This window comes from Ascaphus truei, chromosome 2 (assembly GCF_040206685.1).
Source record: "Ascaphus truei isolate aAscTru1 chromosome 2, aAscTru1.hap1, whole genome shotgun sequence".
Classification (NCBI taxonomy): domain Eukaryota; kingdom Metazoa; phylum Chordata; class Amphibia; order Anura; family Ascaphidae; genus Ascaphus; species Ascaphus truei.
The window spans coordinates 112,621,032-112,636,932 of NC_134484.1; the positions used below are offsets into that span (position 1 = coordinate 112,621,032).

The 15,901-nt window shown below is 40.0% G+C and overlaps 1 protein-coding gene across 1 annotated transcript in view; it reads right to left on the reverse strand.

Moving 5' to 3' along the window:
- XKR4 (XK related 4) overlaps window positions 1–15,901 on the reverse strand; it is a 333,040-nt gene that overhangs the window by 98,018 nt on the left and 219,121 nt on the right. Inside the window, exon 2 of the mRNA XM_075584300.1 lies at window positions 11,818–12,017. Within this exon, the coding sequence (XP_075440415.1) occupies window positions 11,818–12,017 (200 nt within the window). The remainder of the gene's footprint in view (window positions 1–11,817; window positions 12,018–15,901) is intronic.

Below are 15,901 nucleotides of genomic sequence, written 5' to 3' on the forward strand. Positions count from 1 at the left end.
GCGCATGCGCGAGCCGGCGTTTGCCTATTGGGCGAGGGGAATCAGCGCATCACTACTACGGCGGTCTGTAGGGCAGAATAAGTGTCCGTACTCGTGAAGCGAGTGTACGGACACAGGGGTATGGGGCTCTTGAAAATATGTTCGTAATCGCGAGTGTCCACTAGGGTATGCCTGTACTAATTAGTATTAATATTAATGCGTATTGTGATAGAGGCAAGTTGAACAGTGTGCTGAATGCATTTCGATTATTACTGAATGCCTTAATAATATCACTGTTAAAAGAAGGTATACACATCTACCTTGGTGTATTGCACTTATAGTAACATGGTAGCAATTCTCTGTTACCTCAATGCAATAATACAGCGAGAGTGGAAGGCCACCACTTAAGATAATAGACATGCGGTAGGTTAAAAGCCTAGAGAGAAGATATGACCTGCCTTCACCACTCACTCTCTAAGCTTGGCTGTAAATAGATTTGATTACATGGTTAAAACATAACTGTACAGTACATATATCACTAACAGTCTATTCCCAGTGAACACAATGTACCACTTCTTCTTGCGTTCACTCTTTACCTGCTATTTGTCAATACAGTATGTCCCTGCCAATTGAATATTCATGTTGTATTCCATTTCTAGAGCACATATTGGGTAGGCACGGGGTATCCACCAGAAATAAGGAAACGTGTTGTTTATGTCAACAGAATGAGGGCAAAGTCTGGTTTCACTGCTACTGTACAGTACCTTTGACAAGTCAAATAATCTAACTGTGTCTCAGGAAGCAACCTAGATTAGATGGACAGAGGTACATTGTATCTGTATTGATTTACTTTGTATAGCACTATATACGGAAACCTTCTGGTATTTATTTATTTAACAATATTTCATTACAAATAAAAAAAAAGATGAACATATATGTGAAAAAAAGAGGTGGATATGATCAACGCATAAAGCTATTTCTTACACAGACTGCTAAAAAGCACTAGTCTTAATACTGTACCTGTACTTTTTCTTATTTTTGTGTGGGAGGGACAATAAAATGGAGAGTGATTTTATTAGTAGAAAAATTAATTTAATAAGCAATTATCCTATTCATATGATTAAGGTATTAAGAAATATAACATGAACTAACCATTGATTAAGGTGTGCATTTCTCAAAAAAAAGAATTTACACAGATCACACCTGTAAAGAATCCAAGTAATAGAATAGTTTAGAGCACATACATTCGGTTCTCATTAAGCGAAATGGCGTGAGATAGATTATGCTGTTACTTTATGCAATAGGAGGATAATGCATGCTTCTTCCTGCAAACTCTATTTAACGCTGCAGAACATGGTCAGGCAAAAATGCAGACAGCCAACTAAAGCTAAATTACACAATGTTCCAAAGGACTGTGTCCACTTTAAATGAGAAAGTCCTCCTTTTTTTGTATTGTCTAAATTGATATGTTACAGTAAGTACAGCTCAACCCCTTATAACGCTGTGCTTGGGGGCCAAATAATCACATTGCGCTATAAGCGGATCGCGTTAGAAATAATGTACAATTGTGTGCATTGTACAATAAAGTATTAAAGATACCAATAATCGTGTTGTAAAGTATTCATAAATACAAAAATTGGGAGCCACACTCACAACGCGTTATAAGCGGATTCGCGTTGTAACGGATCGTGTTACAGTATAACAGGGTTGAGCTCTACTTTATTTTAACTGCAAGTTGTTGCATGTAACAGAAGGTAATGCTGTGCCAAAGACACTTTTACATGCTGTATGTTTCTGATTCTAAACCCGTTTTCACTTTCACAGTCTTAACAACAAAAACAACGGTGTATGATGTATACTAGTGATCCACTTTTCAATTTCAGAGACTTTAAGACATGCTTAGTGAACCTATTTCAGACATGATGGCTGATGCACTCTGTGGAGTTTAAACCAAAATATCTCTGCTTGACACTTTTTACTAGGTGTTAAAACATTTCAGTCATACATAAAATTCTTTAGCTACTGTGACGGCAATGTACATGTGTTTTAACATTACAATTTAAACATTGCCATACTGTATTATGAAATATTGCACACCTATTTCTCAAAAATATAATTTGCTTCTTCATATTTCGAGTTCCTGTAAAAATACACATTTAGCAGACGAAAGGAAGGCAACAGTATGGGAGTGTGAACAGAGATAATGTAAGAAAAACAAAGTATGAAGGAACATAACATTGGAAATGAGATTGTGGGTGTTGTGAAGAAATCTACTCATACAGTAGGTGGTTAGATCGATTTGTCCGAAGGTGTTAACATAACCAGTGCTGTGCTAAGCAGGTGACAAGAATTGCATTATGTATTGCAGCAAAAAGACACAGCAGTATAGTATAGATAGAGAGCAGCATAAGTTGTAAGGTGGGATGGGAAGCAGTGCTGCATAGCAACCTGTGCAGTGTCGCTGAAGCAAGAAACCTGCCATTTGTGTTAAACTAATTAAGCTTGAGAGTGAAAATTCATCATTCGGTAACAAGAACATGACCTAATTACAAGAGAGGGAAGGATTCCCAATGTTAGAATGCTAGAAGTCCTAAAAACCATCCTGGTAGAATGTCTTCAAATTTGCTTTGACAATTTGTTTGCGATTGTCTCCTTCATTTAGCAATTTTCACATTGCTCGGAAATGGGCAAAATGGCAATATTTCCTCCAGGTGACTGTGCAACTTAGCCAAGTTTACCAGACGTTTGCAAACAAAGGCAGTGTATAAAGGGCCATGTGACCTCATGTCCCAGTGGTGCTAATGTTGTCAAATGTGTGCCGCAAAGTTTTGCGCTAAAGAATATTGGCAAATTTCACCTGGCTTGCAAACTTCGGCCGCGTTCATGCCGTGTGGAGTGCAGCAGCGCACACGAAAACAGCGCCGTGATTTGTTCGAATAACGGCCGCTGCATCTGTACATGTAATTTGGAATGCTACTGGGTTTGTGACCAAAATGTATACAGTACAACAAGAGACAAAAAGGCCCCAATGATACATCCAATATGACAAATAATCTAGTACATTAATATGTATTTTACAGTATGTATATTTTTTCTTCATAAGTATGTGTCATTTAGTTCAACACTTTGGTCAAAATATTTTAAGCCTACAACAATGTCACGGTAAACCCATTTCAGTAGCTCTTACACTACCAATATTAGACTGTCTCATCCATTTCTTATTACTACATTTTTTTGTAATACTGGATGTAGCATTGGTGTCTTTTTGTCTCTTGTATACATTTTGGTCACAAATCCAGGAGGACTCCAAATGACACATAACCCTGGCCCATATTTCATACCCGCACTTCTCATACTTATTATACCCACATTGCTGTATCCCAATTTTGGCATCTTTGCTTCTTAGTTCATCACTCCCTTTGGGGAGTATTAGAACAATTGGTTAACACCAGTAATGTGTTACCTGTGTGGGATCACTCAGGTTACTCCCCTCCCAATCATGTGATGCAGAGTAACTATGCAGAAAAGGGGAGCCCCTCTTTTGTATGTCATGTGACCAGTGATGCCACTATAGGGAGATAGGAAGGATCTATATATACCTCCTATGTTCTAGAACAAGTTCCTCAGAGAAATGCACAGACTCTCGCAGACTTCCTTGACTACAAATGTATGCTATCCTGTTTAAACTCTGCCCTCTCCCAGGCTAAATAAACCTACTTTTCTTCACTAAGCAACATGCACAAGTCTAACCCAGACCCACTCTTCTCTGTCTTTAACTCTCTATTCAGACTACCGTCTGTTTTTCTTCCTGCATTAGGAATTTGCTGATTATGTCAAGAAAAAGGGGGAATCCACACGTCAGGACATCCCCTCTGAATCCTCCTCACATTTTACACCTCTTCCAAACTCTATTCCTGCCTTCCTCAACTCTTTTTGCTCTGTCACAGAGGAGGATGTATCGTTGCTGATCTCCTCTTCTCCCTCTACCACATGCACTCTTTACATCATTCCCTCCCATCTCCTAAAACCTCATGCTCTTATTCTAATCCCTGCGCTCACACATCTTTAACTCCTCCCTCTACTCTGCTACCTTTCCCACCTCCATCAAGCATGCAACAGTTATACCATTATTCAAAAACGACAAGCTTGACCCTACCTGTCTCTCTAACTATTGTCCTGTCTCTCTCCTGCCTTTTGTCTCTTATCTCCTTGAATGCCTTGTATTCTCTTGCTTGCTCCATTTTCTCACAACCTATTCTCTCCTAGAAACTCTACAATCTGTCTTCCGCACTGCTCACTCCACTGAAACAGCCTTCACTAAAATAACTAATGACCTCCATGCTGCCAAGGCAAAGGTCACTACACTCTGCTCATGCTGCTCGACCTCTCTGCAGTACTTGATACTGTAGACCACCCTCTTCTCCTTCACATTCTCCATATTTTTGGTATTCGGAACAAAGCTCTATCCTGGATTCCCTCTTATCTCTCCCATCATACTCATACTTCCTCCTCTATCAATCTCTCTATGGGGCATCCCAGGGTTCTGTCCTGGGACCTCTTCTATTTTCTCTTTACAAACTCTCACTAGGTGACCTTATCACATCTCTTGGGTCCAAATATCACCTCTACACACATTTACTTTTCAATCGCTGACCTTACATGATGTACAGACCAACATTTCTGAATGTCTCTCTGCTATATCATCCTGGATGGCCCTTCACCAACTCAAACTTAACATGTCAAAAACAGAGCTCCTCATATTTTCTCCCAAAACTGACCCTACTACTTCATTCTATATTACTGTTGGAAGCATTATCATACACCCAGTATCACAAGCATATGGTTGACATTTGACTCCTCCCTCAAATTCTCCTTTCACATTCAAAATCTAGATAAAACCTGTTTTTTTCCTCCGCAATGTTTCAAAGATACGCCATTTCCTCTGTTGCTCTACTGCTAAAGCTCTAACACAGGCCCTCATTCTCTCCATTCTCAACCACTGTAACCTCCTGCTGTCCGGCCTTCCTGCCTCTCACCTGTCTCCTCTACAATCTATCCTAAACGCTGCTGCCAGAATCACTTTACTTTCTCCTACAGTAAATGTGTCTCAGCGTCTCCCCTGCTGAAATCCCTCTCCTGGCTTCCGATCAAATCCCGCATCTCACACTCCATTCTTCTCCTCACATTTAAGGCTTTACACTCTCCTGCCCCTCCTTACATCCCAGCCCTAATTTCTCGGTATGCACCTGCCCAACTCTTGCGTTCTGCTCAAGGATTTCTTCTCTCTACCCCTTTTGTATCTTAAGCCCTCTCCCACCATAACCCTTTCTCACTCAATGCCATACACCTCTGGAATGCCGTTCCCCTCAATATGCAAGTTGCACCTTCTCTATCCACCGTTAAGACCTATCTTAAAACCCACCTCCTTAACAAAGCATATGGGTAGCTGATACTATACACTTCATACATTGACCTTGGCCCCTTGCAGACGCACTTACCAGAACACCTTCCTACTGTCTCTGTATGTTCTCCTTACTTACCAATTAGATTGTAAGGTCTTTGGGGCAGGGACTCCTTTTCCTAATGTTACGTTTATGTTTGAAGCGCTTAATCCCATTATGTGTTATTTGTATTATTTGTTATTTATATTATTATGTCAAGTGTATTACTGCTGTGAAGCGCTACAGTATGTACATTAATGGGGCTATATAAATAAAAATATACATACATACAGTAGAGGCAACGTTTATTCTAACATTTGCTGTAAACTAGCCGGGTTACATTCTGGGTATGTGCTGGGTATGTTCTGGGCTAGTTTGAGGCACGTTTAAGGCATTTCTGCATTGACTAACGACCCATAGGATTAACACAGCAGGGATCCCTGGCAGTCCAATTCAGTTTGAATGGGACTGCCAGGGACCCCCGCTGTTTATCTGATAGGCCATTAATCAATGCAGAAATGCTGGGGCTAGTTTAAGGAAAGTTTAAGGCATGTATTCAGAATGTACCTGGGTGTTTCCTGGGTCTTTTGGGGAATTGCCACTGGTTTTTGTTAGAATAAGAGTTGCCTCTACTGTACATACATACTTTGTGACCAGTGATGTCACTATAGGGAGATAGAAGGGTATATATACTGTAGTTCCTCTCTATGTTCTAGAAATAGGTTCCTAAGAGTTCAAACTGAAACCTCACCGTATATAGGTTTGAGTGTATAGTTATGGCTATAAAGGATGTCCTGTCACCATGTATTGTTTTCAGTTAAGGCACTTGCCTATATAGGTAGAGCCATTCTAATGGCCCGATTGTTCTCTGGCCAGAAGAGAGGAGTGAGAATGTGCTCAGCAGGGAGTTCACAGAAGAGAAGCTCTGGATAGGCCCCAACAGAAGGTCCTAAGTAAACTCCTGATCCAATATACTGTACATGGATGAGGTAGGCAGTACACAGATTGATGGGATACTGATCTGAGGATATTCCCATCTTAGACCCACTTCTGATGGGCCACTATTGATACTATGAAGGAGATTGCCAATCTAACTATTACTAACGGGAACAGACATGAGTACCTCCCCAGCCTAGTAGTGAGAGCTACCAGGGGAAGAAGCACAGAGTAACCATATTATTTGCCACCAGATAATGTCTGAAGTTAATTCTGTTTTTTTTGTATGGCGAGCATTATCAACAGATGTGAATAAAGCTCTTGCTTGTACTGTAAAAGTTCCTGGTGCCCATCATTATTCTATCTTCATATCCACCCTCAGCCTGCACGGACCCAGTACTCTGGAAAGGTATGAAAGACTGAGCACAGATATATATTATTTATTTATAAAAATGTTTTACCAGGAAGTACTGTAATACCTTGAGAGTTACCTCTCGTTTTCAAGTATGTCCTGGGCATAGAGTTTAGATGACAAATAATACATGGTTACAAATACATAGTTACATAAGTGAACAGGGTATAAATTATATACAAGACATTGCATGCACAGTTAGAGATCATATATATTATAGGCGTATGTAACAGTTACAGACCAGGTTAACATGTGAGACAGCTTTAGTTTTGAAATAATTTAGATTTAGATATATTATATATAATCCAACTCAATGTACACTCCTTTAGTTTAGGCAAGGAGGGTTACAATCATTTGCATTTGCACAATCCCAGGTAATAACTGGCCAGTCTATTCTCCTAGCTACCTATTTTAATTTCCCATGAATAAAGCGGAACTCACCTACGAACAAACTTTGTTCATGGGTCCCTGTAATCTCTCACTCTGAATTCTCATCTAAAAATGTCTCTTACGCCGAGTCCATAGAAGGACAGGCCGCGCTGAGCCGTGCGGACGCTCCGCGCTGAGCCCCTGCATCCTCAATGAGGATGCCTTGAGAGGGGGCTCACGCGAGCGTCCGCAGGCGTGCTGACGAGTTGGAGTTTTCAGCCGAGCGCCAAGCTGTTTTTCAGCGCGCTGTCGGCTGAAAACCTCCAATCAGAGCACAGCAGTGTCAACGTCACGGCGCCGTGATGTCGGCGCCGTGACGTCGACGTCAGTGCGTCGCGGGCGATTGGCCCAGCGACGTCACTGCCCCGCCTCCCTCAGTCTCCCCCCACCTCCGATCGCGCCCGCTGGCTCGCCTGCATGGGCATGAAATCGCGCAGATTTCAGCAGGCGAGCCTCAGCGTCAGCGCGGCTCGGATCTCCTCACCACTCTATGGCCCCAGCCTTAGAATACAAGGCAGGTACAACACTACTTTCTCATGCTGGAGAAACCCTCTGATTGACAATGAAGAGGTGCCCTTCTAGTATTGTCCTTGACGGTCTCGCATTCCTATCTATTTAATCTTCCTGACACTACTATTCTTCATCCAAACATCTCCCTCTCCCAGAATGTCAGAACATGTTTCTTACCTTCCCAGATTAGAAACAACTGAAAACTGGTTCAACTAAAGCCCAAGTAAAAGAAGAAGCAGCACTCACGTGGGCTCAAGATCATCTTGAGAAAGGTCCAAAAGTTGGGACCGAACCGTCCATCTGTAAATAAACATCTATTATTGGAAGCCCGTGTGAGGGCTGGTTCTTCTTTTGCTTGAGCTTCACCTGGGACCTCTCAGAGCCAGAATGCACCCATGTCAGTTCACCTAATCATAGTGTGAGTGCTCCTTATCTTCCCACACCTAAAACCTCTATACAAAGGAGAACTAGGATTAGTCATTATTTTAGAAAATGACTCAGCATGGATTAATTTGTGTTCAAAACAACTTTGTTTGCTTTTTCATTGTCACTCAATGTTTTACCTACTTATACCAGAGAGAGAGAACATTTTTCTCATTAGCCGCAAGATTCACCCATTTTTCTGGCTTGGGTATGACATTGTAACAGCAAGTAAGGGCAAGGAACGGGCGGACCACAGTGGTCACATTGTTCCTTTACACAAGAATTTCTATCAAGTCAACTTGATGGCATCAGGGGTCCCCGGCGAGTACTGCGGTTCAGCTGCAGGGGACCCCCTCATCAAATAAAAATCGAGCAGTGGCGTGCTGCTTTAACACTCAGACAAACAGTCTGGGAGTTTGATAAACAGTCTCACCATGTACAATTGACATAATTTGCTGTATATTTGGCTTGGCTCAGCTTGTAAAACAGATGTTATGGTTTTAACATCTTGATACCAATTTGCTTGTGGAAGTAGTTAGTCAAGTATAGGACTCTTGGAAAGAAAAAGAAGAGTGAGGTTTTCAAAATGAGACAAAGAAACACCAAGGGCAAAGCAAAGGCAACATTTGAAAGAAAATAATAGATGTTGCTAAGACATTGAATGGAGCTTTCACAAAACACTCTGATTAATACAAAAAATCCCAAGATGCTTTTCATTGAGGATCTTCAATTAAGAATTGTTTAGTGAACAAATGCTGAATCAGTAGTTGCAATGATAGTATGCTTTTGGCAAGCGACAACTGGAATCATTTCATGTGTATAAGATTTTAACAGAAGAAAATTAATGCTCATCCATTTTATTCTCTAAAAGTAATCTGTCAACACAATAGAAAGTTTGGAATTTGCATACTTAGCTCTCGCACATCTACAGTATTTGTAGCTTACACACAAATTACACCTTAGAATGTATCATTGAATAACAGTGTTAGTATAAAAGAATAAATATTCATACACTCACAGGGGTTCTATTTACTAAGATCATATTTTTATTTTTGCAGCAAGATTTGAGTGCAAAAAGGTAGAACAAACTTTCATAAAATGTGCGTTGTATCTAAATCGTATATATGAAGGCTTGATACATATTGTTGCATTTATTTTTTTCAACTGGTTTTAGTAAATATAAATGATAAGAGTAATATTTTTTATAAAAGCCATACTGTGAAAACAATACATTTTGTTTAGCTATATACAGTAAATGAAAGATCTTTGCTGTGTAACATAAATATTTGGTTGAAAGTAGAGGGGCGAAATTTTGGCCTCAAGCCGATGTGGATAAAGCAGCTCCTTTTGGAGGAGGAGAAGGACCGATATATATATATCCCCTCAAACCTCTCATCACATAATTTAGGGAGAGATGCCTGTGATAAAAAAGGAGCATACCTGCAAGATATGCAAAGTACAGGTAGTCCTCGGTTATCCGACACAATGCGTTACCCAAAATGGTGTTGGATAGCGAAACGTCTTAAAGCAAAACACGTTTTCCCATAGGAACACTGTTTAAATGAAAGGTTCCGTTCCTGAAGGCATTTTTAATGCTAAAATACACAAAATATTTTATGCAGGCAATAAGATATGCAGCACACAAATTATATAGTGTATATACTGTATTATATATATATATATATATATATATATAATATAACATAAAATATAATAATATAATATATTATATAGTATAATATATATATATTATATACACATAAACAACTTTGCAAAGCGTTGTAAGAGCGTTGGATAAGCTGTTTTGGCGTTGTAAAAATGAATATAGGTAGGCATTGCATAGCGTTGGATAAGCCATTCGTTGTAAAGCGAAGCGTTGTAAAATGAGGACTGCCTGTATATTTAAATGAGTCACATCCCAAACGTCCTAATAGGCTGTCTACAACAATACCGAGTGGACAAGCCTAAGGCACCTTGTGACTGGAATGGTGTTGTAGATTAGAACTCACAGCCTCAGCTACTCTGGGCACCAACGCTAGCAGTGTGAGCTAAACCAGCTGCTGAGTAACATCACTGTAACTGCCTCCTACCTGCAGATCTCCAAGGGATATCTATGTTGTTGACTGAAATCTTGATAGGACTTCAAGCACAAAGTAATACTACGTACTAAGGGCTATGAGTTACTGATACCAGGTGTCATTTAATAAAAAGCATTACAAAACAGCCGAGTGAAAGCTCAAGAAAAGCCACTGTAATATGATAATCGCGGGTGCACCATCGGCATAAGTACTAATGGGTAAAAAATGCTAAGTGGCAAGCCCAAGTGATCAAGAGGAGAGAAAACCAGAAATACACTATACGGGTATGAGGACCAATTTGCCAGGTACTTGAGGAAAAGTAAATATGGTTCCTTCACAACGTAGCCTGGACTGTGTAGTCTTGCCCTGTGTCCTTTGCGGTATGCGGTGTGGAGCTGAGCTGTTTCCTACCTGACACCGTCTCACACTCAGCGGGCACAACGCTGGATCACCGTGTAGTGCAAAAAAAATTAACCAGTACTGCCTGAGTGTGTCGCTCCAATCACAAGCAAATATGAAGAAAACAGCGGAAGATTGATGCGACAGCGGACCCATAGAAAAATGTTGGAACTCACCAGCGATTGAAAAAATGAAAAAGATTTATTGAATTACATAATAAAAAAATATGAAACAAGTGACAAAACAAACAAAAGATCTCCTCCCACACGCCTTGAGAAAGAACCATTTGGTGTGAAACGTGTGGGAGGAGATCTTTCGTCTGTTTTGTCAAGCGTTTTTTATTATGTAATTCAATAAAAAAAAATATTTTTACAATCGCTGGTGAGTTCCAACATTTTTCTATGGGTCCGCTGTCCCACCAAGCCGTTTTCTTGTGATTAAATAAAACACAGGTTTTGTGACATACACAAGTAAAAACAAGGTGAATCGTAGCAAATAAAGCAGGTGCTCATAGAAAGTAATATAACAAAGCGACCTGGTGTCCAGATTGAATCCGAGTTCGGATTCGTAAACATCCGACCAGATTGGATTGATGGATTCTGAGGTATCCACACTTTTTAGTACCCAATTCACAGACAGATTTTGGTGTGACCAGTATATCAGTTTTGGTTTAAACAAGCCCCACCCCCCGCCCCAGGAAAATCAGTGGAACGGATTCAGACAAGTTCACCCATCTCCAGTTGATACATAGCAATTTAATGCAGGGCTACCAACATAAACCGACATTTTAAGGGTTTACGCCAAGCTTAACTTGCCAAATGATTTTGACACAATGTCTACTTTTTTGGGGAACAGAATTTTTTTTAAATATATAGCATTAACATCTGTATGCCCACAGCAGTCCCTTTCTGTGCGCCCCAAAATACAAAACAAACACTTTTTGACACTGATGGGACAGATGGAGCAATTTCAGGCCAGTGCATTGGCACAAACAAGCACAATTTAAAATGAGATTTACGTGTGCCAATTTTGCCCCACAAAAGCGGTTGGCAACACATAGTATTCATAGGCCCCTTCACCCAGGTAATGGTAGTCATATGTGAACAACAGATATCATTTCTATCATTTGGACAATCAATCAAATTCTACATCATTGAAGTCATGGGGGGGAAAGCATTGTTATTGAATATCTTGTCTAGTGAGCGCTTACCTTGCAGGGCCTGTAAACGATGAGTCTGTACGACAATGCACAGCTGCAGGACGAGTTGAGGAGCACTTTCCAGAAATGTGGCTAGCAAATGCAGCATACTCACATCTGCATACTCATACACCATCTTCCAATAAAATCGCCACCTGTCGTTCTCTCCACTTCGTCTGCTTCGAATTCCCAAGTATATCGTGTGAAAATACCTGAAATTAAGAAGGTGCATTTATGTACATTTCAACCAGGAAAATAAACAATACCGTTTTAGAGGCTTAACCAGAAATGTCACAGAACGACAGAACGTTTTGCATTCATCTGTTGCATGCGCTGCCATACTAATGATGTAAGGGATTTAAAATAAGGGAAGTATGAAGGTAGGTACAGTGGAACAAGGCTTACATCTTGAAGGTCAGTTCTCTTGTCAACTATAATATATTCTGTACATACACACATTATGCTTAGCAAGAAATCTCAACTACAAGTTAAACATATATATACATATATATATATATATATATATATATATATATATATATATATATATACATACAGTGTTCGACAAACCTATACATTTGCACGCCCCGGGCGAGTGGATTTAACATCGTGGCGAGCTCCTATTGGCCCAAGCAGCACACGTGTGGTACTAGGTGGCGAGTAGATTTTTTTGTTCGACGAGTAGATTTTTTGGTGATTTGTCGACCACTGTATATATATATATATATATATATATATATATATATATATATATATATATATATATATAAAGTAAGGATTCTTTTTTATTTTTTATTAAAAGCTATGTATAAACATTTAACACAGAAGATTGTACCATGAAGAGTAGACAGAACAAAAACACAGTTGAAGTCATACCTTTATAGCGAAGTAGTGGTTTAAAATCACTAATTTTCTTCTGCCTGAAGGGTCCCTACAGTAGTTAGCTATTAAAGTTTAAACTTCTAGCTTATTTTTGCTCTGTGTACAAATATCAAACACAGTTTTTTTTGTTGCCTCCCTTTTTTGGAAAGAAAGAATGCATTTTGGGGCAGATTAACTAAGTTCTGATACGGGATATCACACCCCCATATGGCATTCATACTCTGCATCGGCACTAAACCGAACTGAACATGGTTTGTTTTATGACTACACACTAAAATACTTGCACATTATCCACCAATGTATTGGGAACTGGCTTCAAGTGACATGTAGAAATGGCTATATGTACCTGTTGGGACATTCCTGGGAGAAGGTCCTACAACCTTTCATATCAGTATGTTGCAGGAAAGTACACAATACTATTTACTTGCAAATACTTGCACAATTTGAAGAGAACTGTTTGCAACTTCTTAAAATAAAATACACAAAATACGACAGTGATAATGCAGTGAAAATACAGTGATTTGAAGATGCAACACTTGAGCAAGGAATCTAATTATTAACCAGATGTTATTATCGTTATAGAGTATGAGTGTGATTAAATGTTTGTTCTAAGTAAGAACAAATGAATTCATTTTGATCAATCTTACTTTTTTAAAGAGCACTACAGTATATATCATCTATAAGTGAAAAGTTTAGTTAATATGCAAAAAGAGAAAAAAGATAACAAGAGGTGTTACAATGTATGAATTCAGAGCATGTCATTTACTGCAACTAACCAACTGGTCCATTTGGCTCAAAGTACCTTTACAAAATTACATATCAGGACACATTTTGAACTACAGTACAGTATACAAGTTTTGTAATTAAACAATTACACCCGATATGTGAAATGTAACCCCGCACAGATAACACATTAATTCAGGGGTGAGTAGAGTTATAATAGGGGATACCAGCATAAATGGACAAAGACATTAACCAATATGTGAATACGTAGATGACACCAAACTATAGACACTGAATGGAGATAAAAATGAAAAATAAAATGTTTATGGCATCTGTTACTGAATGCCTCTTATCAGCAACGTTTAGAGAATCAATGTGTGGTAATATGAATTGTATCATCTGATCTTCAGTACATACAGTATCTGAGGCCATGGATAAAAGCTATGAAAAAATTATTCAGCACCTCTCTTATCAATGGGCTACATCCAGGAAACCTTCTATGGGAGGTAATGCTGAATGTAAATTGGACATCAGCAGAATGCAGTCCAGTAACTTACTGAACTCCTTATCTGAGCGGGCACTGCTGCTTCAAACTCATTTCCAACTGAGCCTGGAATTGCTTTTCAGCTTGTTTTGAAAAAATGTTAAATGAACACAGTGCCATAGAAGGGTTCCAAAATATTAGCAACACATAGGTTTGCGTTTTGAGTAATCAAACACTGGTCCAGTATTCCCCAAACGGTTATTCTCACGACCAAGATGTTATGTGAATCCAACAAAAAGACCAGAAAGAATAATTTACCAACAGCATCTAATTAACTCCCGCCCACAAAAAATGACGATCCTTTAATGTGAATGATTTGTAGACACAATGGAAAGGAAATCCATTCATTAAACTACTGTAACTTAGTTTGACCAGAAGTTTTAAATAATGTGCTTAATCCTGTTCCTGTTCCCCTTACTATTGTACATGTCGGGGGGTTACATTTCAAAACAGGGAAGCCTTATTTTTAACAATCAAAATGTATGTTTCTTCAACTGACAGGAACACTCTCACGTGTCTCTACTTATTACTGCAAATATCAGAATACACTTATTTTCTGTATGCACAAAATGATCTATTGGTCAAACTGACCTACAGGGTTCAGCGGCCCGCTCCTAAGGCAGGGCCTAATTATTTGTGCTATAGAGTTAGCAGAGCTACATTGGGTTTCGAATGGCTTTCTTTTTGTAACCGGGTCCCAACTGCTGGTGTAATTAGTTTTATTTATTTTTCGCACTGAACTGGCCACCGGCAGCAAGGCAAGGGGCCCCATCCCCCCTGCTTTACGCCAAAGGCCGCTACAGCCCCAAGCAATGGGATTGGCGATCGCACACCCCCTTTTACACCCATATTACCCCCCAGAGTTTCCATAGTTGTCCAATTTTCTCCTCCCTCTGGTTGAGATTGAACTCAGCCTTCACATCAAAGGTTTCTTGTGCAAGCCTGCCAACCAGCTCTGTGAGCCACAGCTCATCCAGACTTGCTAGACACCGACATTGACTCTACCTCAGCTGCTAAATGCAACCCCCCCAAAGCTGGTGACGAACGTACACACTTCCTTAAAACAACCATAAGAGACTTTAACCTGCATCTGCCGTGCCCACCTTGGGACCAGGCAGATCACCAGCACCAGCAGGTGCAGCCCAGGCAAGAAAAGATCATCGCCAGCAAGTCGGGGCCCTGTCACCCCATGCTCCATGACAGAGGCCGCTACCACCGCAGGTGCTGGACCTGACAACAGCACACCCCCTAAAGACGCCAGTATTTTCTCTCCAATTTCCATAGGTTCAAAACTTTAATCTCCCAGTGGCTGAGATAAAATGTTGGTGTGTGGAACGGATTGCGGCAAAATAATCTGCGGAATTTTCAGGAACGCAATTTTATCCATTTCACCCATCTCTACTGGCAGGGCGCGGACTGACTACCTGCCCCTGCACAGGATTTAAATAACCTCCCCATGGCCCCTCCACCACGTCACTAACTGGGGAAATTCAGCCCATAAGAGGGGTAAGGGTGGGGGGGGAGGTGGGTATCCTAGTCCCAGCAGTCAAGGGCCCTATCACCTAAGGAATTCAAGGCTACTTGTGTGGTGTCCTATATTAATAGTGATTTTTTTGTTTTCTAATGTTTCTTTGTGGAATTAGTCTTGAATCTATTTATCTATTTTCCATAGTGTTATTCAATGCCAGTAGTTTCCAACCTTTTTTTTAGTTAAGGAACCCTATAAATATATTGTGAAATTTTGGGGAACCTCACCCCTCTCTAATGGCGTGTCTGTGATCAGATGCATTATAAGAAAGACCAACCCTCTCTAATAGCGTGTTTGAGATCAGATGCATTCTAAAGAACTACAACCCTCTATAATAGCGCGTCCAAGATCAAATGCACTGTAAGGAACCCCAATCCTCTATAATAGCCCGTCTGAGATTAAATGCATTGTAAGGAACC